This window comes from Panthera uncia, chromosome F1 (assembly GCF_023721935.1).
Source record: "Panthera uncia isolate 11264 chromosome F1, Puncia_PCG_1.0, whole genome shotgun sequence".
NCBI classification, from domain to species: domain Eukaryota; kingdom Metazoa; phylum Chordata; class Mammalia; order Carnivora; family Felidae; genus Panthera; species Panthera uncia.
Window position 1 is genome coordinate 27,201,364 of NC_064813.1, and position 27,899 is coordinate 27,229,262.

The 27,899-nt window shown below is 38.0% G+C and overlaps 1 protein-coding gene across 2 annotated transcripts in view; it reads right to left on the reverse strand.

Annotated features, from left to right (window-relative positions):
• Positions 1–27,899, reverse strand: part of CEP350 (centrosomal protein 350) — a 151,557-nt gene that overhangs the window by 68,815 nt on the left and 54,843 nt on the right. For both annotated transcript variants that reach the window (XM_049634147.1, XM_049634146.1), the window contains exons 13-22: positions 26,448–26,598; positions 24,726–24,889; positions 19,943–20,129; positions 16,662–16,882; positions 15,930–16,093; positions 11,353–11,463; positions 10,522–10,662; positions 7,834–7,970; positions 6,919–7,041; positions 1,207–1,376 (exon numbers count right to left, since the gene is read on the reverse strand). In XM_049634147.1, the coding sequence (XP_049490104.1) occupies positions 1,207–1,376; positions 6,919–7,041; positions 7,834–7,970; positions 10,522–10,662; positions 11,353–11,463; positions 15,930–16,093; positions 16,662–16,882; positions 19,943–20,129; positions 24,726–24,889; positions 26,448–26,598 (1,569 nt within the window). The remainder of the gene's footprint in view (positions 1–1,206; positions 1,377–6,918; positions 7,042–7,833; positions 7,971–10,521; positions 10,663–11,352; positions 11,464–15,929; positions 16,094–16,661; positions 16,883–19,942; positions 20,130–24,725; positions 24,890–26,447; positions 26,599–27,899) is intronic.

Here is a 27,899-nt window from a genome sequence, read left to right on the forward strand (position 1 = left end):
CCCCTAGGCACCAGCACTCCTGTATCCCTTGGGTAAATTCCACTGCTGTTGTTTAACATAGTGTTGGAAGTTCTAGCATCAGCAATCAGACAACATAAGGAAATCAAAGGCATCAAAATTGGCAAAGATGAAGTCAAACTTTCACTTTTTGCAGATGACATGATATTATACATGGAAAATCCGATAGACTAACCAAAAGTCTACTAGAACTGATCCATGAACTCAGCAAAGTCACAGGATACAAAATCAATGTACAGAAATCAGTTGCATTCTTATACACTAATAATGAAGCAACAGACAAATAAAGAAATTGATCCCATTCACAATTGCACCAAGAATCATAAAATACCTAGGAATAAACCTAACCAAAGATATAAAAGATCTGCATGCTGAAAACTATAGAAAGCTTATGAAGGAACTTGAAGAAGATATAAAGAAATGGAAAAATATTCCATACTCATGGATTGGTAGAATAAATATTGTTAAAATGTCAATACTACCCAAAGCTATCTACACATTCAATGCAATCCCAACCAAAATTGCACCAGCATTCTTCTCAAAGCTAGAGCAAGCAATCCTAAAATTTGTATGGAACCACAAAAGACCCCAAATAGCCAAAGTAATATTGAAGAAGACCAAAGGAGGAGGCATCACAATCCCAGACTTATTCTCTACTACAAAGCTGTAATCATCAAGACAGCATGGTATTGGCACACACAATCGTGTTTAAAATACTGGCAAGCGGGGGGCGCCTGGGTGGCTCAGTCGGTTAAGCATCGTACTTCGGCTCAGGTCATAATCTCACAGTTCGTGAGTTTGAGGCCTGTGTCAGGCTCTGTGCTGACAGCTCAGAGCCTGGAACCTGCTTTGGATTCTGTGTTTCCCTCTCTCTCTGCCCCTCCCCGGCTTGCACTCTGTCTTTCTCTCTCTCTTTCAAAAATAAATAAACATTAAAATAAAATAAAATAAAATAAAATAAAATAAAATAAAATGAAAAAATAAAATACTGGCAAGGGTAACTGACATAACATGTAACCTTGAAATCGCTTCACCTGGATACATTTAATATCAGATTCTCACACACACACACACACACACGCGCTATCATGTTCTAAGCATATCAACTAGCTCAGCCACAAACATCTCCAAGGGCTCTGGAAGCTTCCCCAAACAAATAACTACACACACACGTGCAAGGAATGTTACCTTTCTCATCAGGAAGAGAGGGTGCGCTGTCACTTCGTAGAGAATCATCTGCAGCGGTCTGAACCTGTTCATCAATAGAACTCTCCATCTTTTCACCATGAAGCTTCCTCTCATTTTCCTTAGAAGACAGAACTGAGGGACTTTCTTGACGGCTGCTACCACTGCTACTTCTGTGTATAGATATTATGGAAACAAACCAAAAACAAGGGGGGGTGAGAAAGTAAGGTTCATTACTTCAAAGTAAACTTATTTGACTAAGGGAGTGTGTCTTATGATCAAGATATGAAATGATGAAAGATGTAACACAAAACATAAAATGCTAAATAGAGAAAAGTCCGAGAAGAAACTGTTTTAGGAAAGATGAGTAGGGGAGAGGAAGGTTTGACTGTTAGTCATGGGAGGCAACCACAATTCTCAGGCTATCACTTTTCTTCCCCCTTCATTTTAAAATCAAGCTACTGAGAAAAGGGGCTTCTGCTTGGCTATTTCAACTTTTCTACAACATCACAATTAATCACAACCTGCTTCAATCCCAACTACTCTACTAGAACTGTTCTTGTAACCTCTACCTAAACTTCAATTGCCAAATCTAATAGATAATTCTTCTGCATGTTGATCTCTACCTCCTTCTTTATAACCTCCACTTGCTAAAGCAAATGTAGTAAAATGTTAACATCGGTGCAATGTGGATAAAAGATATTAACTCTGTATTATTCTTGCAACATTTCTGTAAGCTCAAAATTATATCAAAACTAAATGTCAAATAAAAGACTCTCCTTTGTTACACTCTCTGATTCTACTCTCACCAGCTTTTCTTCCTTTCTTCCGAACAAGTTTTTCTGCTTCTTTCACTTCCTTTTAAATTTTCCTGGCTTTCCTTAAAATGATGGTGACTCCCAGTGTTTTGTTTTTGGTCCCTTTCTGTTTTATGCTACATACTCTCTTTGGCAATCTTATTTATCTCTATAATCTTCTTTTAGCTTGTTTTATTTTTTATTTAATTACATCCAAAATAGTAAGCATATAGTGCAACAATGATTTCAGGAGTAGATGCCTTAGCGCCCCTTACCCATTTAGCCCATCCCCCCTCCCACAACCCCTCCAGTAACCCTCTGTTTGTTCTCCATATTTATGAGTCTCTTCTGTTTTGTCCCCCTCCCTGTTTTTATATTATTTTTGTTTCCCGTCCCTTATGTTCATCTGTTTTGTCTCTTAAAGTCCTCATATGAGTGAAGTCATATGATTTTTGTTTTCCTCTGACTAATTTCACTTAGCATAATACCCTCCAGTTCCATCCACGTAGTTGTAAATGGCAAGATTTCATTCTTTCTGATTGCCAAGTAATACTCCAGTGTGTATATATACCACATCTTCTTTAGCCATTCATCCATTGATGGACATTTGGGCTCTTTCCACACTTCGGCTATTGTTGATAGTGCTGCTATAAACATTGGGTGCATGTGTCCCTTCGAAACAGCACACATATATCCCGTGGGTAAACGCCTAGTAGTGCAATTGCTGGGTCGTAGGGTAGTTCTATTTAGTTTCTTGAGGAACGTCCAAACTGTTTTCCAGAGTGGTTGCACCAGCTTGCATTTCCACCAACAATGCAAAAGAGATCCTCTTTCTCCACATCCTCGCCCACATATGTTGTTGCCTGAGTTGTTAATTTAGCCATTCTGACAGGTGGTAAGGTGGTATCTCATTGTGGTTTTGATTTGTATTTCCCTGATGATGAGTGATGTGGAGCATTTTTTCATGTGTCAGTTGGCCATCTGGATGTCTTCTTTGGAGAAGTGTCTATTCATGTCTTTTGCCCATTTCTTTACTGGATTATTTTTTTTTTCAGTGTTGAGTTTGAGAAGTTCTTTATAGATTTTGGATACTAAGCCTTTATCTGATATGTCACTTGCAAATATCTTCTCCCATTCTGTCAGTTGCCTTTTAGTTTTGCTGATTGTTTCCTTCGCTGTGCAGAAGCTTTTTATTTTGATGAGGTCCCAATAGTTCAATTTTGCTTTTGTTTCCCTTGCCTCCAGAGACGTGTTGAGTAAGAAGCTGCTGTGGCCAAGATCAAAGAGGTTTTTGCCTGCTTTCTCCTCGAGGATTTTGATAGCTTCCTGTCTTACATTTAGGTCTTTCATCCATTTTGAGTTTATTTTTGTGTATGGTGTAAGAAAGTGGTCCAGGTGCATTCTTCTGCATGTCGCTGTCCAGATTTCCCAGCACCACTTGCTGAAGAGACTGTCTTTATCCCATTGGATATTCTTTCCTGCTTTGTCAAAGATTAGTTGGCCATACGTTTGTGAGTCCATTTCTGGGTACTGTATTCTGTTCCATTGATCTGAGTGTCTGTTCTTGTGCCAGTACCATACTGTCTGGATGATTACAGCTTCGTAGTACAGCTTGAAGTCTGGGATTGTGATGCCTCCTGCTTTGGTTTTCTTTTTCAAGATTGCTTTGGCTATTCGGGGTCTTTTCTGGTTCCATACAAATTTTAGGATTATTTGTTCTAGCTCTGTGAAGAATGCTGGTGTTATTTTGATAGGGATTATGCATCTCTATAATTTTAACTATGGTCATTTAGATTGAGCCTCAAATCTGTATCAGCTAGCTTTGTCCTTCCCCTGACTTTCGGCCTTAAATTTCCAAATGCTCAGCAAACTTGTTTTCGAAGTCAGTGTTTTCCTTTCTCCCCCTTTGCTTTCCTAAGTTTATTCATTCATTTAAATATACATGGAGAGACATAGCCAATCACAAGCCGTGTTTTGAGAGCCTCTGCATGAGTTCTCTCCTCTTCTGAAATGCCCTTCCTTCCCTGTCTGCCTAATAAACTGCTAATTTAAGACTCAGTTCAAGTATCATTTCTGCAAAGTGCTTGTGGATACCTTCTCCCACTCCCAAGGAAGATTTGGTCACCTCTGTATCTGTATTTATACTGGGTTTTTTTGTGTAGGTTTCTAAAATAGTATTTATCAGAATATTGTGCAATTATATGTCCAGTTTAATAATGTTTTTGAAAGTATAAATCCTATAATATAGCTATAAGGTAAAAGATATAATGCAGGAGCCAGCAAGTGCTTTAAAGTCAGAAGGATATGGGATTAACCTCAGTTATTCCATTCAGCAGTATGTACCAGTAATCACTCACTGAATAAACATGCAGTAGATTGCCTGCCTTCTGTGTGCTAGGCATTTTGCTAAGTTCTAGGGATAGCAGTCCTCATTTGGATGGCTATGATAAAAAAGACGGGCACATGGGTGGCTCAGTTGGTGAAGTGTCTGACTTTGGCTCAGGTCATGATCTCATGGTTAGTGGGTTCGAGCCCCAAGTCAGGCTCTGTGCTGACAGCTCGGAGCTCAGAGCTCAGAGCTCAAAGCCTGCTTTGGATTCTGTGTCTCCATCTCTCTGCCCCTCCCCCACTCACGCTCTATCTCTCTCTGTCTCTCAAAAATGAATAAACATTAAAAAATTTTTTAAAAAGTATGTGTTTATATATACAATGGAATACTACTTGGCAATGAGAAAGAATGAAATCCTGCCATTTGCAGCAACGTGGATGGAATTGGAGGGTATTATGCTAAATGAAATAAGTCAGTCAGAGAAAAACAGATATCATATGTTTTCACTCTATGTGGAACTTGAGAAACTTAACAGAAGACCATGAGGGAAAGGAAGGGGAAAAAATTAGTTACGAACAGAGAGGGAGGGAGGCAAACCATAAGAGACCCTTAAATACAGAGAACAAACAGAGGGTTAATGGGGAGGGGAGATGGGGGGAGAGGGGAAAATGGGTCATGGGCATTGAGGAGGGCACTTGTTGGGATGAGCACTGGGTGTTGTATTTAAGTAATGAATCACAGGAATCTACCCCCAAAACCAAGAGCACACTGTATGTTAGCCAACTTGACAATAAATTTTATTTAAAAAGAAGGAGGAGGAGGAGGAGGAGGAGGAGGAGGAGGAGGAGGAGGAGAAGTGATTGCTAATGGATACAGGGCTTCTTCTGGGGGTGAAGAAAATGAAGGCCTCAAAGAACTTCTAGTCTAGTCCGTAACTGACAAATAAAGGAATGGGATATAGAAGGCAGCAGAGGCTGTAACAGTTACATTTGGAGTGCTATGGGAGAACACATAGAAGGCATTATCTAGAGCAGACTGATTCTTGGAGGGGCAGTAAAAGTAAACTCAATGAAATAGAGGAGAGAAGGTCTAGAAAACAGGTACATCATATGTAATGGTACAAAAGACAGAGAGAGCATGGTTCTTGTAGAGAATTAGAATAGAGTAGTTACAATTAGTGGAATATGAAAAAGGGGAAAATGCCAAGAGACAGGGCTGGCATGGACCAAAGCCGCAATAATAAAGGAACTTTCATGCTCTACTAAGTGGCTCTAAAGAAATACCGAAGGTTTCAAACAGGTGAATAGCAAATTGACTGCCGGGGCACCTGAATGGCTCAGCTGGTTAAGCGTCAGACTTCAGCTCAGGTCATAATCTTTCAGTTCATGAGTTTGACCCCCGCATCGGGGACTATGCTGACAGCACAGAGCCTGGAGCCTGCTTCAGATTCTGTGTCTCCCTCTCTCTCTGCTCCTCTCCTGCTCACGCTCTGTCTCTGTCTCTCTCTCTCAAAAATGAATAAACTTGAAAAAAAAAAAGCAAATTGACTGCAAATTTTAGAAAAATCACCTAGTTACCATGTGGTTGTACAGAGACTGGGGAAAGGTAAGAGAACAGGGAAACCTATCAGGAATCCCCTGTAGTAACCCAGTGGACAGTGGACAGCCTAAATGAACAAAGTATCAGTGAAGCTTAAATGAAAATCATACAGCTCCAGAGATATAGCAGATACTTAATACCCAACAATAATGCTTTTTAGTCTCATGACTTTATTTTTTGGTATTATTTACTTTTGAGAGACAGAGAGCACAAGCAGGGGAGGGTCAGAGAGAGAGGGATACACAGAATCTGAAGCAGGCTTCAGGCTCTGAGCTGTCAGCACAGAGCCCGATGTGGGGCTAGAACCCACAAACTGTGAGAACATGACCTGAGCCGAAGTAGGACGCTTAACCAACTGAGCTACCCACGCACCCCTCATGACTTAATTTTTTTAACTGAGGTTTTACTTTGACAATGTGGGTATCCTACCTGGAGGAATGCTAGAAAAGTGGCTTTGAAAATCTTCTAACCCAAGGACAGAATTGAAAACTACAGATATTAATACCACACAAGAACCAATGACTAAGTATTCGATCTTCTTTTATGATGATAAAAATTAGCAGATGCAGTAATGTCAAGAAATATGGATGTTAGCAAAGCAATGGACAATAAATATAGACCTTGGAGCCAGATAAACCAAGGTTCAATTCCTTGGTGTGCCACTATCTATGTGACCTTGGGTGAGTTTCTAACAGCTCCATGAGCCTCTGTTCCCTACTATAAAATGAGGGCAGTATCTGTTTTGGAAGTGGTTAAAATTAAACGTAGGAAAAACAAACTTACATAGTGCTTGTACAATGCAGGCTCCCAAGGAATGGTAGTTACATTACTACAAAGAGCAACTATTTTATAAATCAGCTAATCAAATGGGGAAGTCCTAACTTTGAAGGGGAAAAAACTATTTCATATAAAGAAATGAGATTAAAAGTAAAAAAGAAAAAGCAATGTCTAAGCCATTTATCAGATTTTACTAAATCATACTGTTTTTACCTTCGATCATGATTCTTATATCTTGATGACTCAGAATAACTATCATATGAAGGGGAATACTTCTGATGCTTTGAGTCAAGGGTCCCTTCTTTACTCTGGGAGAGTGAAACAGATGGACTTTTCCTACAAAGACAAAAAAACCTGATTAAATATTTGAAGCCTGTAAATAAGAGAAGGGCTTTAAAAACCATTTAACATCAATACGAGATAAAATCTTGAATAAACAGAAATTCTGAAACAGCTATTACAAAGTATCTGAGAAAGGCATTCACTCATAGAAAATAGTATCTTCTGCTTTCACCCCAGGTATCAATAAATATAAATAGCCTTAAAATTGATGAATCAGAGACGGTCAAAATGTGATGTGAAAAAAAAAAACTACACAAGCATGATCACATCACCCAGGCTGCCTAAAAATTCTCAAATGACTTTTCATTGCTCCTAGAATAAACTCCAAAATCCTCTGGGTCTGCGATGCCCTACCATACTCCGGTCCCTGCACTATCTCCTACCATTCTCCCCTTTGCTCTCTGCCTCCAGTCACATTAGTCTTCCCTCATTTTCTCTTCCTACCTTTGCGTGTACTGACCTGCCTATTCTTTCTCCTTTACATCACTCACTCCTTTTCACCCACTAGATCTCCCCATAACTTCACTTCCTCAGGAAAATCTTCTCTGATGTCCCTGCATCCCCAAGCTATTCAAATTCCTTTGTCACATATCTCAGGGACATATGTTCTTTTCTCTTGTAACACTTAACCTGTTTGTAAGTGTGACTTCACTTAAGTGAATATTTGATTACAATATCTATCTCCCCCCCAAACTGTATGCCTGTAACTATATTCCCAGTACGCACAACAGTGCCTGGGACATAGTAGACACTCATTGCACATTTGCCGAATGACTGAATATTAACCTATCTGCTTCAGCTCTGGTCCTCAGCTGTTTCACGAAGTCGGGAGCATGCTGCCGCTGGTGGTCATACAGCGTTGCTAGGGGAGCTCCTGAAGCAGTAATGGCATCTGAGATATGAGTCCGAGTCAACTCTGCCATCTAAATAAGAACACACACAAGGCAAAAGCAGACATTAAAAAATGGTAACATCACAGAAACTGAGAAGGAGCATAGTGTCTTTGAAAGGTCACTGGATTGAGGGGCGCCTGGGTGGCTCAGTCGGTTGAGCATCCGACTTCGGCTCAGGTCATGATCTCACAGTTTGTGAGTTTGAGCCCCGCGTCAGACTCTGTGCTGACAGCTCAGAGCCTGGAGCCTGCTTCGGATTCCTTGTCTCTCTCTCTCTGCCCCTCCCCCGCTCACACTCTGTCTCTGTCTCTCCTTCAAAAATAAATAAACATTAAAAAAAAAATTAAAAAAAAAAAAAAAAAGAAAGGTCACTGGATTGAGAGCAAGTTAATTCTGCCATAATAGGTAAAGTGCCGTGGGCAAGTCATTTAGACTCTTTTAGTGTCAATAGCTTCCTTATAAAAACAAAGAGTTGGATGGAGCACATGATTTCTAAGGGTTCATCCAGTTACAGCACTATGAATTAAGACAAAATCTTCAAGTCATATAATAGGCCATAGTAAACCAAAAATTAAATCTTCCTTCAAGAATCAATTCAATTACTACTTCCTATCTGTTTTCTGACCTACAATGTCAAGTGTTTTCCCTATTATTAGGCACTTCTGCGAAGGCTCCATGTATTACTCATCTGGTATTTATTCAGTCACTGCCTTGACAACTTGAAGCGTTTTTGAAATCTTTGTTAGTGTTGTCTAAAATTTTCTTAAAATAATTCAAACTTCTTTGCACAATCCCACTGTACCCAACACAGGTTTGTGGCTTTTTAGTAACATCCACATGCAGCCAAAAATCCATGCATAACTTTTGACTTCCCCAGAATTGAACTAATAGTCTACTGTTGACTAGAAGCCTTACCACTAACATAAAGTTGATTCACACATATTTGGGACATTATATATATTATATACTACAGTGTATATATGTATAATTGGGTATATATGTATAATTCTTACAATAAAGTAAGCTAGAGGAAAGAAAATGTTATGAAGAAAATCCTAAGGAAGAAAAATTACATTTATAGTACCGTAAGGTATTTGTCAAAAAAATTTGCAGTTGACCTTTACAGTTCAAATGCATGTTTTTCAAGAGTCAACTGTATTCTTTCTTTTTTAAAGTTTATCTATTTATTGAGAGAGAGAGAGAGAGAGAGGAGGAGGAGGAGAAAGAGAGAGAGAGAGAGAGAGAGAGAGAGAGAGAGAGAATCCCAAGCAGGCTCCGCAACAGTGCAGAGCCTGACACAGGACTTCATCCCACCCATAAGATCATGACCTGAGCCAAAATTGAGAGTCAGACGCCTAACCCACTGGGTCAACCCGGCGCCCTAAGAGTCAGCTGTAATCTATTTCTTGATTACGGTGGCGTTTATAGGGATGGATAGATAGATAAAAAAGACACAGATATATATATAGATATGGTAGCTACATCTATTTGACAAATGTATCTTACATATGTATCAAAACTCATCAAACAGTATACTTATAATGGATATATTTTATTATTAGTAAATTATACATCATAAAATCAGTATATATATTTGAAAGATTTTATTTTTATATGTATGTATGTATTTGAGAGAGAAAGAGAGAGCAGGGGACAGGCAAAGGAAGAGGGAGAGAGAGAGGATCTTAAGCAGCCCCACGTCCAGCACGGAGCCTGACGCAGGGCTCCATCTCACCCCCATGAGATTGTGACCTCAACTGAAATCAAGAGTCAGACACTTAACCAAATGAGCCACCCATGCCTCATAAAGTCAATATATTTTTTAAAAGCTTACTCTAGGACAGACATTTAGAGTTTCTCCATCTCTTTTTCCAGCGTCTGTATCACTCACATGTATAATATACTACAATAAATGGTGCCTCTTTTTTTTTTTTTTTTTAATTTTTTTTCAACGTTTTTTATTTTTATTTTTGGGACAGAGAGAGACAGAGCATGAATGGGGGAGGGGCAGAGAGAGAGGGAGACACAGAATCGGAAACAGGCTCCAGGCTCCGAGCCATCAGCCCAGAGCCTGATGCGGGGCTCGAACTCACGGACCGCGAGATCGTGACCTGGCTGAAGTCGGACGCTTAACCGACTGCGCCACCCAGGCGCCCCAAATGGTGCCTCTTAATTCAATAGTGTATGGCTCCCACTGAAAGTCACTGATTAAAAGTATGTATTTGCGGGGCACCTTGGTGGCTCAGTCGGTTGAGCATCTGACTTCGGCTCAGGTCATGATCTTGTGGTTCATGAGTTCGAGCCCCACGTCAGGCTTTGTGCTGACAGCTCGGAGCCTGGAGCCTGAAGCTTCGGATTCTGTGTCTCCCTCTCTCTCTCTCTGCCCCTCCCCTGCTTGCACTCTGTCTCTCTCTCTCTCTCTCTCAAAAGTAAACATTAAAAAAAATAATTTAAATAAATAAATAAAATAAATCTTTGAAAAAAAGAAAGTATGTATTTGCTAGATGTTAGAAACCCATTACGGTGACGACCAAATTTACTCAGCATGACTAAAAAGAAAAGGGCTCTCAATGGCTCTTACTTCACAGATTTGGCGAGCTGCATCTGTGGTGAGGCGAGCAGTCTCTGTTTGCTGAGCAGCTATTTTACAAGTTGCTTCCTGCAGGACTTCGGTGACTTCCCGCTGTGACTTGACCACCTGCTGTAATGATTCTGCATGGACCTGAAAATAAAAAGGAGCAAAAAGAGAGCTTATGTTATGTTATGTCACAGTCTCTCCCTACCCCAAATTAGCTTTAATTTGTAAAATTGTTTCATGGATCAAATGCCTTGTAAAATAAAACATTAGACTATTATCTGGGTTTCTTGTCTTAAAATCTAGAGTCTTAAAATCACTGCTGGAGTTTAATTTTTAACTCCAGTGTTCATGAGTTGAGGTTTCTTTAAACAAGTAACTGCAGGGCACCTGGGTGGCTCAGTCGGTTAAGTGGCCGACGTCGGCTCAGGTCATGATCTCTCGGTCCGTGAGTTCGAGCCCCGCGTCGGGCTCTGTGCTGACAGCTCGGAGCCTGGAGCCTGTTTCAGATTCTGTGTCTCCCTCTCTCTGACCCTCCCCCGTTCATGCCCTGTCTCTCTCTGTCTCAAAAATAAATAAATGTTAAAAAAGATTGTTTTTAAAACAAGTAACTGCTATGTACCTCAGTTGCCGCTTCTCTAAATTGGGGATAAATCCTGACTAATTTATTTCACAGGAATCAAATGACAGGAAATTACCCCATATGGCATAACGTATGAAAGCACTATTATTTACATCTTTTCTTTTATACTCCTATATAATTAAAAGAATACTAACACCATTTCAAAGATACAAATTTAGGTACAAATAACCGGTACCTGTTGCAAAAATAAGTACCTGAGCTGCTTTGTTTCGGGTTTCTTCTAATTGTCTCTGACACTCCAGAGCCTCTTGTTCAGCCTTCAATTTCAAAAGGGCCAAGTCTCTTTCATGGCGTTGCTGCTGCGCCTTCAAAATAAAAAAATGATCAACTATTAATTCTAAGACGCTAAACTATTTTAACACAATGACTATATAACACGTAATGCTATTTTCCTAACACAAATTTTTTGAAGCAACCAATGAGAGCTTAAAGGAAAGACAGCAAATAGGATGGACACAAATCATTTATCAAAGACTTAATGACCACCTACTATGTGTCAAATAATGTAGTAATATAAAAAATTTCCAAGGCACACAGGACTAAGAACTCATACTAAAAAGCTGGATTCAAAGCAAAATCGATAGTACCTCTTTTTTTTTTTTTTTTTTTAAACGTTTATTTATTTTTGAGACAGAGAGAGACAAAGCATGAACAGGGGAGGGGCAGAGAGAGAGGGAGACACAGAATCTGAAACAGGCTCCAGGCTCTGAGTGGTCAGCACAGAGCCCGACGCGGGGCTTGAACTCACAGACCGTGAGATCATGACCTGAGCCGAAGTCGGACGCTTAACCGACCAAGCCACCCAGGCGCCCCAGTACCTAACTCTTTAGAAGAGATTAAAATGTCCTATGTGTAAACATAAAGATAACACCTCACATCTCAGAATTTTATGATTCCTTTATTTTGGCTGTGAAGGAGCAGTTTCATAAAAATGTTGCCCCAAAGAAGGTCTCCTTCTCACCAGGACCCTTTGTTTCCATTATTCCATACAATGCTACCTATAAATTTATATTTTTTTCATTGGTTCTGGAATAGTGCTAAATGTAGGTTTTCTAAAGGTGGTGAGGTTGTATATAAAGTTAATCAATGCCCTGCACAAATACGAAAGCCCAGAATTATAATTATATTCATAAAATGGTAGAAAAACTCAGTGCTTTTTTGGATTCCTAGGTAAGCATGGCTCTGGGGTCATTTCTCCATTCCAGTGACATAACCACCATAGTTATTATAAGTCCCTCCCCCTTCTCCTGAAGGGAACACTTGGAAATGTCTGGGAAATTTTTGCTGTCATGACTGGACAGTACTACTGTCATTTGTTGGGAGAGGTGCTGGAATGCTGAACTTCTTGCAAAGTATGGGACAATTCCACACAAAGAACACTCTTTAGATATTTGGGAAGGAACAACTACAAAATAAAATCGGGAAAAAAAAACTATTTACAACAGCACCAAAAGACATAAAATATTTGGGAAGAAATTTAAAAATGTGTAAGATCTTGGGGCACCTGGGTGGCCCAGTAGGATAAGTGACCAACTCTTGATTTTGGCTCAAGTCATGATTTCGCAGTTCGTGAGTCTGAGCCCCACATCAGGCTCTGTGCTGATGGTGCAGAGCCTGCTTGGGATTCTCCCTCTCTCCTCTCTCTGCCCCTCCTATGTTCTCTCTCTCTCTCTCTCAAAATAAGTAAAATAAACTTTTAAAAACATTTTTTAAATGTGTAAGATCTTTACACTGAAAATTACATTGCTGAAATATTTTTAAAACCTAAGTAGACACAGATATCACATTCATGAATTAGAAAATGCCACTGTTAAGATATAAAGTCTTGAGAATGTAAGCTGGTGCAGCCACTCTGGAAAACAGTATAGAGGTTCCTCAGAAAACTAAAAATAGAACTACCCTATGGCCCAGCAATTGCACTACTAGGTATTTATCCAAGGGATACAGGTGTGCTGTTTCGAAAGGACACGTGCACCCCCATGTTTATAGCAGCACTATCAACAATAGCCCAAGTATGGAAAGAGCCCAAATGTCCATCAACAGATGAATGGATAAAGAAGATGTGGTATTGGTATACACACACACACACATACACATACACACACACATACACACACACACACACACACACACACACACACACACACACAGGAGTATTACTCAGCAATCAAAAAGAATGGAATCTTGCCATTTGCAACTACGTGGATGGAACTGGAGGGTATTATGCTAAGTGAAATTAGGGCAAGACAAGTATCATATGACTTCACTCATAAGAGGACTTTAAGAGACAAAACAGATGAACATAAGGGAAGGGAAGCAAAAATCATATAAAAACAGGGAGGGGGACAAAACAAGAGGCTCTTAAATATGGGGAACAAACAGAGGGTTACTGGAGGAGGTGTGGGAGGGGGGACAGGCTAAATGGGTAAGGGGCACTAAGGCATCTACTCCTGAAATCATTGTTGCACTATATGCTAACTAATTTGGATGTAAATTTAAAAAATAAAATTAAATTAAACAAATTTTTTAATGTTATATAGCACACACAAAAAAACAACTATAAAGTCTACCCCCAAATTGATCTGATTCTTTTTTTTTAATAATTTTTTTAAATAAGATTTCATAACTTGGGCATTACACTTAATTGAGATTTCTAGATTTTCTTGGAAATCATCTATAGATTCAATGCCATTCAAATCAAAATTATACCACGCATTTTTTTTCCTTTTCTTTTTTTTTTTTTTTGTATAAACTGATAAAGTGATTCTAAAAGTTATGTAGAAATGTAAAAAAAAAAACCTAAAATGGCCAAAACCACCTTGAGAAAGAACAAAGTTGAAGTAATTACACTCTGATTTCATGACTCACTCTAAAGACATGTTAAAACAGTATGGTGCTGGAGTTAAGGATAGACAAACAGATCAATGGAAAAGGACAGAGTCCAGAAACAGATTGACACATAAGTGACTACTTAATTGTTGATAAAGGTGCCTAGGTAATTTAAGTCTTTTTAAGAAAATAGTGATGAAACAACTGAAAATCTACATGGAGGAAAAGATAAACTTTGGTCCCTTCTTCACACCCCATAATTAACTTGAGATGGTTCACACACTTAAATATAAAAGCCAAAACTATAACACTTTTTGGAAAAACATAAAAGAATATTTTTGTTACAGTACCTTAATATCTTAGGATAGGCAAAGATTTCTTAGAAATCAAAAGGGACTACCATAAAAGAAAAAAATTAAAAACTAGATTTCATTAAAACTAAAATATTCTGCACTTCAAAAGATAGTTTAAAAATGAAAGGGCAAAAAAGAATTTTTTTTTTAATTAAAAGGCAAGCCAAGGACAGGGAAACAGTACTTGAAATATATCTGAAAAGGACCTGTGTCTAGAATATATAAAGAACTCCTACAACTCAACAACAACCTTATTATGAAATAGGCAAAAAATCTGAATATTCACAAAAGACAATGTGGGAATGGTCAATAAATACACAAAAAGATTATCAACCTATCAGTCATAAAAGAAACACAAATTAAAACCACAATGGGCCACTACTTCACTCTCACTAGGATGCCTAGAATAGCAAATGACAGCAAGGACAGGGAGCAACTGGGACTCTCACATGAGAGTCAGATGTTACAACTACTTTGGAAAACAGTATAACAGTTTCATACGAAGTTAAACATACACTTTTACTTGACCCAAGCAATTACGCTCCTGGGTATTAAAGCAAGAAAAATGAAAGCATATGTTGAATACAGAGTTGTAAAAAATATTCATAACAGGAATATTTATAATAGCCCCAAACTGGAAATAATACCAATGTACATCAACAGGAGGAGGGATAAACAAACTATATTACACTGATCAATGGAATATTACTCAGACAAAAATCAACACAAACAAAACAATGGATACTGCAAGGATGAATCTTAAAAACATTATACCACATAAAATAAGCGAAACACAACAGAGTACAAAGTATATTTCCATTTATATGAAGTTTTAGACCAGGCAAAAATAAAACCACAGTGATTAGGAATCAGAACAGTAACTCTCTAGGAGAGAGGATTAACTAAAAAGGACCATGGGTGAACTTTCTGAAGTGACAGAAGTATTCTATATTTTGATTAAGGTGGTGGTTATACTGATCAAAACCAATCGAACTATGGAACACTTAAAATCTGTATATTTTAGTATATTGTAAATACTAAGTTTTATTGTTTTTGTTTTTTTTTTAAAAGATAACCAACAGAACTTTTATGTAGGAACACTACGTAGACCTTTATTAGATGTTTATTCGCTAAGGAAAAGTGCACATTATCCTGGCTTTACCAAATACCTGGATCTCAGAAACTTTTCTTTCTGGTACAAATAAAACATTAAAAGCAAAAACAGAAATAAAAGGTCATCTCTGACTTGTCAGTGAAAAAGACAATACTGAGACCTGTCCGATTAGCTGATGTTCACAGTCATTTTAAAAAGCAGAGAACAAGGAAAATAAAGGATTTGAGAGAGAATGACTGAATTACTGTTTTGCTGCCAAATGTCAGATGTTTCATTTTCTTTTTAGTACTCTGTGTGATAGTTTTCCCACAGTTATTTATAGGTGCTGTATGTCACGCTATTTTTTTCTACTTGGCAGGATAAAGTTTTGTGTGTTGCTGTTGTTACTGTTTTTGTCGTCTACCTCATCATTGAAACGATTTTAAATAGAAAAAGAAAAAACCCAGAAAGCTAAAGAAGAAAACTCCACAAATACCTTTATGATCTGAGCCAGAGACACGCTCTCCTGCTGAGCCAGCGATATGCCCCTAACTCTCTCCACATCTGAGAGCTGGCGCACGGACTCCTCAATGGCACTCAAGTAACTGAGTTCTGCCGCCATTCGATGCTGGAGGCCAGCAGGAGAAAAGCGCTTAGAACCTGGAAGGCATAATAACTGTCAAATGTAAAAAAGCTCACGTGAAGCAACATCTCAGATTTCTGATATTCATTTCTTGTCTTATGACCCAAAACGCGGGCGCCTGGGTGGCTGGGTCAGTTGAGCTGCAGACTCTTGATTTCAGCTCGGGTTGTGATCTCAGAGTCGTGGGATCGAGCCCCAGGTGGGGCTCCACACGGAGCATGGAGGCTACTTAGGATTCTCTCTCTCACTCTCTGCGCCTCTCCCTGCCTCACGCTCTCTCTTTCTCACTCTAAAATTAAATTAATTAATTAATTAAGAGCCAAAAGAGTTTGTTTTCCATTGTGGGAAAAGACAGTGACTTATTAATAGTACAATGTACATTTTTCAGGTGTGTTTGACTAATGCTGACAAAACGGGGAAAATCACCACTGCTGAATCTGTACTTCTTTTCCTGCATAGTTTTTAATACTTCAAAAAGTAATCACATTCACTTGAGATAACATTTCCCTACAGTTCGGCTGAAAGAAAAAGGATTTTAAGGGAAAAAAATAGTACTTGAAATTACAACTACATGGATCTACTTGCCTGGTGCCGAGGCCATCTCTGAGGGCGTTCTGCTGGCAGGAGGGTTCATGTCAGTAAAAGGTGCATTAGGCTTAAATCCTGTCACAGATGGAGGCATTATTACCGAAGATTTAGATCTTTCCAATGAAGTTCCTGGAAGGTCAAACTGCAACAATTTCTGGGAACTTGGAGATAGGGGAGAAGTTGGAGTTTTCTGAGATCTTCCCTTGTCTGATGAGACACTAGAAGTTTTGTTTTATAAAGATGTTAGAGAAAGGAAAACTACTTCAAGAACCAGCTAAACATTTCATAAGAACAGCATGCATTACATTCTGTATCTAAACGCTAGCTTTTAAAGGCTGTGTGTGATTCAGGCTTTCAATCATTGAACACAGTCGCCATGTTGAGTGAATGACTAGGACTAGGTCTCTAACTGCCAGATCTGCAGTGGTGAATGAGCAAGGCACAAACCCTGCCCAAAATAATAAAATAGAAAAGGAGTCTCAATTAAATTGGCACTTAACTCTTTCCTCTACAATGTACATATATAATAAATCACTTATTATAGTGGAGGCAAAACCTTCTAATATACTTAGACCTTGTACAGCAATAAAATTATAGCTATTTATAAAAGGTACAGTCAAGCCTATCTTATAAAAAATGTCTTAAAATATCTCTGAAAGAGAATAAAGTATAATTTTGTATTAAAAATCAAATGACAAAACTTCTCTTTTGTTATCTGTCTTAACCCAGAGCCACAGCAAAAAGTTACTTTCATATTAACCATATTTAAGTACTTTATATATATTCATTTGTTTCCATCTGCCTTTTAATGCTACAGTTCTTTCCTGAACTTTCTAATATGAAGTAATCCCTCAGAAGCAGTCTGACTGGAATAACTCTTAAGGTATTTATTTCAACAGAAGGCACAGGTCTAGTCCCTCTCTGAGAAATTTGGCTCATATTAAAGTTACTATTTCTCATAACAAGAAGATGTTGTCAAGCACTAAACATTTATTTATTGAATAAATTACTTAAGGTACTCCATAAAGCATGTTAGCCCAGTTAACATATTCCTAACACAGTAAAACAAGTTTACTTTTAGCTTTAATAAAACCAGGAGATAGTTTTCAAAGGTAGACATTTCTCCTACACCCAGCATATAAATATTTGAATTAAAGTAGTCTTAAGAGGCACTTCCTTGTTTACCGTGACCTTTAACTTACTATTCATGGTTTATAGAAATACTATTTCTAGTAGTCTGACAACTTCATTTATGGAACATAAAAAGAATTTTATTACTTCTGTCTAATAGATTTCCAAGAAAGAGTTACAACACAATATCAAAACCAAGTACTCTGCCTGAACCTCACCTTACAGTTTTATCAGCTGAATTTTTATTGCTCTGCCCAGAAGATTTACCTAGACTAGTATTTCCAAAACTATGCTTCCAGTGATACTAACAAGTTTCCCCAAAAATAAAAAGAACAGAAAGCTAAAGAGCTTGGGGACAGAGAGTGACTAAGCCAAATAAGCTAAGAAAAAAATGGGTGAAATAATTTTTTAAAAATCTGACACTTCTGGGGTGCCTGGGTGACTCAGTTGGTTGAGCGTCTGACTTTGGCTCAGGTCATGATCTCACGGTTCCTGAGTTAGAGCCACGCATAAGGCTCTCTGCTGTCAGCACAGAGCCCACTTCAGATCCTCTGTCCCCCTCTCTCTCTGCACCTCTCCTGCTCCCATTATCTCTCTCAAAAATAAATAAACATTTTTTAAAAATCTGGACTCTTCATCAAAGCTTCAAATCATTTTATCCACTGTGAATCTCCATGGGGAGAACAGTTCTAGTCTATAGTATGGACCATTTATCAAACTTATTTGGCTATGGATTCTGTTTCAGAAATGTTTAACTTTACAGATTTTGGTAAATAAATCATCAGAATATCTCTAAAGAAAGGTAGTTTTCTGAATTCCAAAATCAATGAAAAAGAAATTAAAATTCTATTTTAAATACAGCAATGATGGTATTAACAATATAAGATATGTAGCATGAAAGCATTAAAAATGATTATCTGTATGTGACACTGCACTACTGTACTAGAAAAAGCATACAGTTAGTTTAAATTTCCAGAAGGACAAAATCAGTGCAATAGATAAAAAGCCATGTGAACAGGGGCACCTGGGTGGCTCAGTTGGTTGAGTGTGGATTCTTAATTTCAGCCCAGGTCATGATCTCAGAGTTGTGAGATTGAGCCCAGTGCCAGGCTCCACGCTGAGTGTGGAGTCTGTTTAAGATTCCACATTCTTGGGGGGCCTGGGTGGCTCAGTCAGTTAAGCATCCGACTTCGGCTCAGGTCATGATCTCGCGGTTTGTGGGCTCGAGCCCCACGTGGGGTTCTGTGCTGATAGCTCAGAGCCTGGAGCCTGCTTCGGATTCTGTGTCCCCCCCCCTCTCTGCTCCTCCCCTGCTCATACTCTGTTCTCTCTGTCTCTTAAGAAACGTTAAAAAGAAAATTTTTTTTAAGAGTAAAAAAAAAAAAAGATTCCCTCTCCCTCTGCCCTCCCCTGCTCACACATGTCCACGTATCCACTCTTTCTCTCGAAAAAAAAAAAAAAAAAAAAAAAAAAAAGAAAAGTCATGTGGGCAAAGGAATAGAAACTGTACATGAAGAAATAACTGAAGGTCATTTGTAAGCAACACGTTAAATATATACTATAGAATATTAAAAAGAAGAAAAAAAGAGTATGTAAGCCCTGTAATCAATAGAAGAGTGAGATTTCAAAATCTGCTTGAGTTATCAAGTAAGTTGAGCAGGAGAGAAAAGTTTGAGGAAGAAATAAACAATGAGACAAAAGGATGCTAAGTAGTTGTGTTAAAAGAGTGGAAGAACACAGATGAGAAGAATGTATGGACCAAGGGAATGAGATAGTTCGTGACAGCCTAGTGAAACACTTCAAGTAAAGTTAAGTTCTTGGGAGTTCATCTGCAGAGTAGCTGTGAGCTCGCAGAGTACCCTAAGGAGGGCAATTGCTTGGTCAAAGGATGAGTCAACATAACAACTGTGGCAATGGCATTTGGAATAGAAAGGTGGATTGTGCTAGAGAAAGAATACTCCCAAGAGAGGCTATAATAGTTTAGGTGAGAGATGACCATATATTAAAATATAAAGACTCAAACTATGAACCAAACCACAAAGGCTATTCAGAAAATACAGCAATTTATTGAATGGATTCTCTGAACATCAAAGATATTGTAACTTTAATTAAATATGAATTACAGGATAAAATACGTATTACTTTACCTCACAGAATGCCCAGAAAGATCCTCTAAAACGCTATCAGTGTCAAGAGTCTGCTCAAAGTCTTTAACAGAAACTTTGCTACTGGTCCCAGATTTCTTTCCTTGATGAGAGCCACGTTCTGAGCCAGAGTGTACTTTCTCCTCATCAAGAAGTGAGTTCTGAACATTTCCAGTGAGTGAATCCAGCCCTGTAAAGCAAATTTCTTATAAAGCTGATTCCCAATGTTAGAAGCTCCTGAGAAGTAACTGATACCTCGATTTCAACAAAGTAATAAAATGTACAGGTCAGAGTATTTAAAAACTGGCTTATTTTTAAAAGTTATTTTTCGGGGCGCCTGGGTGGCTCAGTCCGTTGAGCGTCCGACTTCAGCTCAGGTCACGATCTCGCGGTCCGTGAGTTTGAGCCCTGCGTCGGGCTCTGGGCTGATGGCTCGGAGCCTGGAGCCTGCTTCCGATTCTGTGTCTCCCTCTCTCTCTGCCCCTCCCCCGTTCACGTTCTGTCTCTCTCTGTCTCAAAAATAAATAAAAAACGTTAAAAAAATTTAAAAAAATAAAAAAAATAAAAGTTATTTTTCATATATAAAATAAAGTAGTCCATCCTTCTGCTTCCATTTAAGGAGACTGAAGTTTCTTCCACTGATATCCTCCACTTGCTGTTAAAAAACAAATTGTTCTTGGGGCGCCTGGGTGGCTCAGTCGGTTGAGCACCCGACTTCAGCTCAGGTCACGATCTCACCGTCCGTGAGTTCGAGCCCCGCGTCGGGCTCTGGGCTGATGGCTCAGAGCCTGGAGCCTGCTTCCGATTCTGTGTCTCCCTCTCTCTCTGCCCCTCCCCCGTTCATGCTCTGTCTCTCTCTGTCTCAAAAATTAATAAACGTTAAAAAATCTTTAAAAAAAAAAAAAACAAAACAAATTGTTCTTAAACCGAATGGTAAAAAAAGACAAGCATATTAAGCAAGAATGAAGTACTACCCTATCTCTATGAAAAAGTAACCAAGAATAAGTTTTTCAAGGATAAAACCCAGGAGTGGGAGAAAAATGGTATCAAATGCCACTGAACTACACAACCATTTTGAAGAATTTATGACAAGAACCACAGACCAGATTCATAAAACTGGTCTTATTTTCTAACTCAGAATAATCTTACTTCTAGGAGTATCTTAAATAGATTATTGAAATAAACACAAATTATGCATGATATTCAATGTACAACTTTAAAATTTTTTAAATTTCAACCTAAACCTCCAACAACTGCAGAGCTGTCTAAATTACATAGATAATAGTAACTTGAACATTTAAATAACACTTTGTAATTTAAAATGCATTCCACATGTTACTTTATGGCTCTTGTAAACATGTTATGAACTGAATACCATCTGCTCAACTTACTAACGAGGTAACTAGAAATCTGTGAAGCTAAATAACTTGCCGGAGGATACGTGGTCAAAGACCAGAAATAGGACATAAACACAGGCCTCATGACTTTAAGTCCAGTGCATGTGATGTGTGTATCAACAGCAACATGGAGAAGTATTTGTTACATTTAAAAAAGCAGGAAAATGGGGCGCCTGGGTGGCTCAGTCGGTTAACCATCTGACTTTGGCTCCGGTCATGATCTCACAGTTCATGAGTTCGAGCCCTGCATCAGGCCCTGTGCTGACAGATCAGAGCCTAGAGCCTGCTTCTTCAGATTCTGTCTCTCTCTCTTTCTCTCTCCCCCTTCCCCTGCTGCACTCTCTCTCTCTCATAAATAAACATTAAAAAAAGGGGGAGGGGGAATAAGGGGAAAAATGAGGGGCACTCGGGTGGCTCAGCTGGTTAAGTGTCTTGACTTCAGCTCTGGTCATGATCTCAAGCTTCATGAGTTTGAGCCCCACATCAGGCCCTGTGTTGACTGCTCAGAGCCTGGAGCTTTCTTCAGATTCTGGGTCTCCCTCTCTCTCTGCCCCTACCCTGCTTGTGCGCACTCTCTCTCTCTCTCTCTCAAAAATAAACATTAATTAATTAATTACATAAATACATAAATAAACAAATAAAAAGTGAAAACCACCATAGCATATGAAAAGTATTAAGCCCAACAAGCAATCAAAGAAATGCAAACCACCTCAAATAAGATGCCATTTCTTCATTATTAGATTAGCAAATATTTTTAAGCCCCGAGTGTTATTCAGTACATACAGAAAAGGATACTCATTGTTTTCATGGGAGTGCAAACTGATACATCCTTTCTGGAGGACAACTTAAAAATGCATAAAAATAATTTTTGTTCCCCTTTGACTCCAAAATTTCACCTCATTTGTGGTAATTCATTCTAGGATGCTATGTAAAGATGTGCACCATGAATTAGATATGCTGATCACATTATCACAAGGGGGGGCTAAAAACACACAAACGATCTAAGGAATTATCAATCAGAATGGACTCTATAATCTAAAACCTATTTATGATCCCTAGGCTAAAAGCAAGCTGCTAATACTGGGTATCTCTAATTTTTCCATAATAAAAATGAATTTCTTTTTTCATTTAAATTTATAAATTTAATTATAATTTAATTCATTCATTATTCTTTATTCATTAATTCTTTATTCTTTGAAAATAAGCACACGATTTAAAAATTGCTCTTGATTTCAACCAACTAGAAACTGTAATATTTGTCCCTACTTTAAAAGATTGCCAAATGAGAGTATATTTATATATTTTAAAGTTAAATTAAGATAAAAATATTTTCTTATGATTATCACTTTAATCTACCGAGGACTTTCAACCATTATTGAGATTATTTTTGTGTGAGCAGGCAGACACTCTTTTTCACCACTAGATGGAGCATATACAACAAAAATTACACTGATTTTAGAACTTGGGTACACAGGAGAAACTAAGTTTTACATGATGCAGTATAAAGTACATTATATAGGGTTTGCTTGTTTTTAAAGGCATTGTAAGAGGGGATCGGGGTAAATGAATTCCACAAAACACTACCTATATTTCATCTAGTTATATTTTAGATCATTTTTAAAAACTTATGAGTATTGCTTATACTCATATTTAATATAATATTTTAAGTTGTATAGTATATTATAGTAGAAGGTAAGCTGGATTTGGGAGTCAGAAGTCATTATCCAGGCTTTACCAACAACTGGCTAGTAACCTTAGGTGAGACACTAAGAAAGCAGGAGCGCCTGTGTGGCTCAGTCGGTTATTTGTCCAACTCTTAATTTTGGCTCAGGTCTTGATCTCATGGTCATGAAATCAAGCCCCACATCGGGCACTGTGGTGTCAGGCTCTGTGCTGGGCATAGAGCCTACTCAAGATACTTTCTCTCTCCCTCTCCTTCTGCCCCTCTCCCGCACAAGCATGCACATGCATGTTCTCTCTCAAATAAATAAAAATAAAAACAAAACAAAACAATTGCAAAATAAAAGAACTGAGCAAGTTCAGCACATCCCAAAACGTGTCCAGCTGAATCCAAATGACCTAACATGTTGATGGAAGAAACGATTCTGTGAACAAATAAATTTGGAAAATACTTCATACTGCTACCTCAAGCCTCATCCTAAAATAAATAGCGCATGTTGGCATATTAAATGTGTTGATAAATCCTGTAGAAAAGAAGCTTACTTCACTCTAAAAGCATTCCCAAATTTATGGAACCATGGAGCTCTTTTATATCAGAACACTTCTGAAGCAGCCTATCTGACCGCATCAGTATTTCATAAAAAAAGACAGACACTGGCAAGTGTTGGTAAAATGATGTCTAATGTTCCCACCAAAAACTTTCAGAACAATCTATAAGAGAGTTATGCTAGCTAATGATTAAGAAATAATTTCTCCTAGTGCTCTCCTATTAGGGGTATAAAGTGGCATTAACTTTCTGAAGGGCTATTTGGCAAAATGTATCCAAATTCCTTTTTTTTTTTTTAAGCTTATTTATTTTTGGAGAGACAGAGAGAGAGAAAGAGAGAGAGAGAGAGTGCAAAAGCAAGCGAAGGGCAGAGAGAGGGAGAGACAGAATCCCAAGCAGGCTCTGCAATGTCAGTGCAAAAGCCCGATGCAGGGCTCAAATTCAGAAACTCTGAGATCATGACCTGAACAGAGATCAAGAGTTGGACACTAAACCAACTGAGCTACCCAGGCGCCGCAAAATATATCCAAGTTCTAAACATGACATACTCCTTGCCCCATTACCTCACTTCTAGGATTTTACCTTACGGGAAAGAACCAGATTAATGCATAAAAATACATTTATAAGGATATTCAATGCAGCAGTGTTCATAATGAAAAAAAGAAATAGAGAATAACCTAAATGTCCAGGAACAGGAAATCTGCTAAATAAATTACAACATATTAAAACAATAAAACATTAGATAGTCATTACAAAGGGTGATCCATATTTACTGACAGAGAAAGGTATCTGTAACCCACTGACAGAACAAAACAGCATGTAAAAAAAATGTGATCCCATATATGTAACATCTCCTATTTACATATGCCTACAAATTGTCTGGAAGGAATCTTACTAAAAATCTTAACTTCTTTTACAACTATTCATCCATCTATAATCCTTGATTTTTTATCATTGCAAATGTATTCCTTTTGTATTAAACAAAGGATTTATAATGTTATATATCAAAAGGCATTGTTGTAATGACAAAAAAATATGAAAACTAATTATGTTTTATCACAAAGAAATGCATCTAACTTCTTATGGAATTAAATTATACCTTTAGATCGCTACCACAAAATGACTGGTAAGAGAAAACACTACCATGTAGAATTCCACTTACATTCTTTTTTTCCTTTCTTCCCTTTAGAAGACGCAGATGAGCGAGACGATGCAGCAGACTGGGCCCCTGACGAGCGCTGGGAGGTAATGTCCACAGAGGACAGGTCATAGGCAGATTTTCTGCTACAATGGTCCTCCTGAAGGCCCACACTGCCAGCTGCGATACTGCCAAAGAAAGCGACAGTGGTTAAAGAATGACTAAAAAACCCTAAAACCACTAAAACTGTAGATATTTTAAAATCTATTAATCACAAGGAGAATATAACCATAATCAAAGATAACCTTCCACTTTCCTGTTTTGGTTTCTTACTACCATAAGTTTAGATTGTTCCCTGTGGCTTAACTTATTACTGAAAAAAATCTAAGGGAGTTATCTACTGAAGTGAAACCAATAAAAATGGATAATTCAGACACTTAAAAGTAAAAATACAGGGGTGCCTAGGTGTCTCAGTCAGTTGAGCGTCCAACTCTTCGTTTTGGCTTAGGTCATGATCTCATGGTTTGTGGGATCGAGTCTTGCACTGGGTTCCCCACTGACAGCATGGAGCCTGCTTGGAATTCTCTCCCTCTCTTTGTCCTTCCCCCACTCGCATGTGCTCTCTTTCTCTAAGTAAATAAACTTTAAAAGTAATTTAATCTTTCCTTTAGAGTTCAAAATTTAAAACTAGACTTTGCCCACTTTAATTTTAGTAATACTTACTTCCATTAGTCTAACCAGATAGAACTAATTTTCAAAACATCATCCAATAATTTTATATGGATTACAATATGTAATTTGTGAAGAAAATGATATTGAATGTGAGTAATTACAGACTACTTTACATGGTAGCAAGATTTAGGAAGGAAATTCTCCCTGGCAAAGTCTGATTCACTTACTACAGGACTGTGTACAAGTAACATAACCTGGATGCTTCAGTTTCCTCTCTATAGCAGGAATAGTAGCAATAATACTTGCCACATCAGGCTATTGTAAGAATGAGTTAATACAAGCAAAGTCCCCTCAGTCCTCTCAGTGCCTTGTACATTGTGTCTAATAAATATTAACATTATAACTTTATAGTATAGTTTTATACTATATTATATTATATACTATAGTATCTATTGTATCAATTAAGAATTAATTAAATTAATTGATTAATAATACTATATTAACATGATTAATATAATTTTTCAAAGGCTTGCAAGAGTTTAGACGTTCTCCCAGTTAGGAAAAAATAAATACTGATTTACTTGGGATCATGGCGTCAAAGATCCAACGGGTCATCCTCAATTCTATCACAGAAAACCATTTCTTAATCCCCTTACATTAGTACACCATGGGATAGTTTCCCAACATCCTCCTCTACCAGGGGTTCGCAGATTGATTCAACAACTTACATTCTGCTTACTATGTGTCAGGCCGTGTTCTAAGTACTTTTTATTTCACTGAATATTCATAACATGCTATGAGGCAGGAACGATTTATTTTCCCTATTTTACAGAGAAGGAAACCGAAGCAGAGAGGGTTAAACAGTATGCCTGAAGACAAACAACTAGTATCAGGAGAGCCAGGATTTCAACCCAGACAGTCTGGATCCAGAGCCCATGCTCTTAATAAGTACTATGCTATGCAGCCTCTACACTGTGTCTTCAAACAAAGGAAAGTAAGAGTCACACCACAGTTCTCATTTGTAAAGTTTTCTCACTCTTTGGATTTTAGTCCATATTGTCAACATTTTCTTACTTAGGTTCAAGAGCTGATTTTCTTTCTGTCAAAGTCCCACTCCCTGGAGAGGAGACAAAGTCATCTTCATATGAAACACTGCTCACAGGGGTCGTGACGGCATTTAAAGGCCGCGAGGCTGAGGTTCCTCTTTCCAACCTGTCTTCAAACCCTGTCAAAAGTAGTAGTTGAAATATGCTTTAAAACAAAAACAAAACAACTACCAGCAAAGCATTCCACAAGATGGGGATTAACAACGTGGATTTAGGGAACGTTTTAGTTTGCTTTTATTAGTGCTTCTTTTCAATTTATCTTTATATCTAACAATACATTTTAAACATTTTATTAATGAAATTTGCCAACATACAAGTAGAGAAAATAGCATAATGAAACCAAGGAATCCATCACGCAGCTTCAAGAATTACTTCCTATTCCCGTCATTTCTCACTCCCCTCCCCAGACTATTTGGAAGCAAATCCTAAGTAAGATATCATTTCAACTCTAAGTATTTCAGTTTAACTATAAAATCTTAATGAAAATCTAAAAGGATTTAAGAAAAAACACAATTTTCTTACAAAAAAATGTGGGTATTGTTTAAAAAGCATTTTGAGGGGTGCACGGGGGGCTCAGTCGCTTGAGCATCTGACTTCAACTCAGGTCATGATCTCACAGTTCGTGGGTTTGAGCCCCGTGTCGGGCTCTGTGCTGATAACTCAGAGCCTAGAGCCTGCTTCAGATTCTGTGTCTCCCTCTCTCTCTGTCCCTCCCCAACTCACACTCTGCCCCACCCCCCCCAATAAAGAAATAAATAAATTTTTTTTAAAAATTAAAAAATAAAAAGCATTTTGCTTTCATCAAAAATACTTTAAAAATACCCCATATAGAAACAGTGTTAATATAGAAATAAGTGTTAAACAAAAAGAGACCAACAGCATGTAATAGGCCTGCACGAGATCATAACAAAGTAGCTAAATACGAATTCTAGAAAAATGCACTGCAATACCCAGTTAAGCCTAAATGAACAGATGAAATCAATTCACTTATCAAATAAGTTGCTCACTGTGTAGAATGGAAATAAAAAACCCACAGATATCAATAGCTGACTTAAGGCTCAGCCTCATTCTCTGAACTGGAAATTCTAAGGTTATGTTAGCATAAAATGAGTAGCATCCACCTACAGTAGAAGAACAGAGAAAGGGATTTGAAGGAATTGAGTCTATCAGGGAGAAGAAAGAAACTTTAGAAGTTAATTGTTTCACAACCCCAATATATAGCTACATTACTGTTCGAAGTCTGAATATTTTTAAAATTAGGTTTAACAAGCAGTAGTAGTTTCCATATTAGAAATGTTACTACAGATGCCCCTCAGTTCTTGACCACTATATTCCCAATGACTCACCAATCAGTGTATTAGGAAATACAGTTATTTTCTATCTAAATACATACCCATGGTCACAGAAAACCTAGTGTATA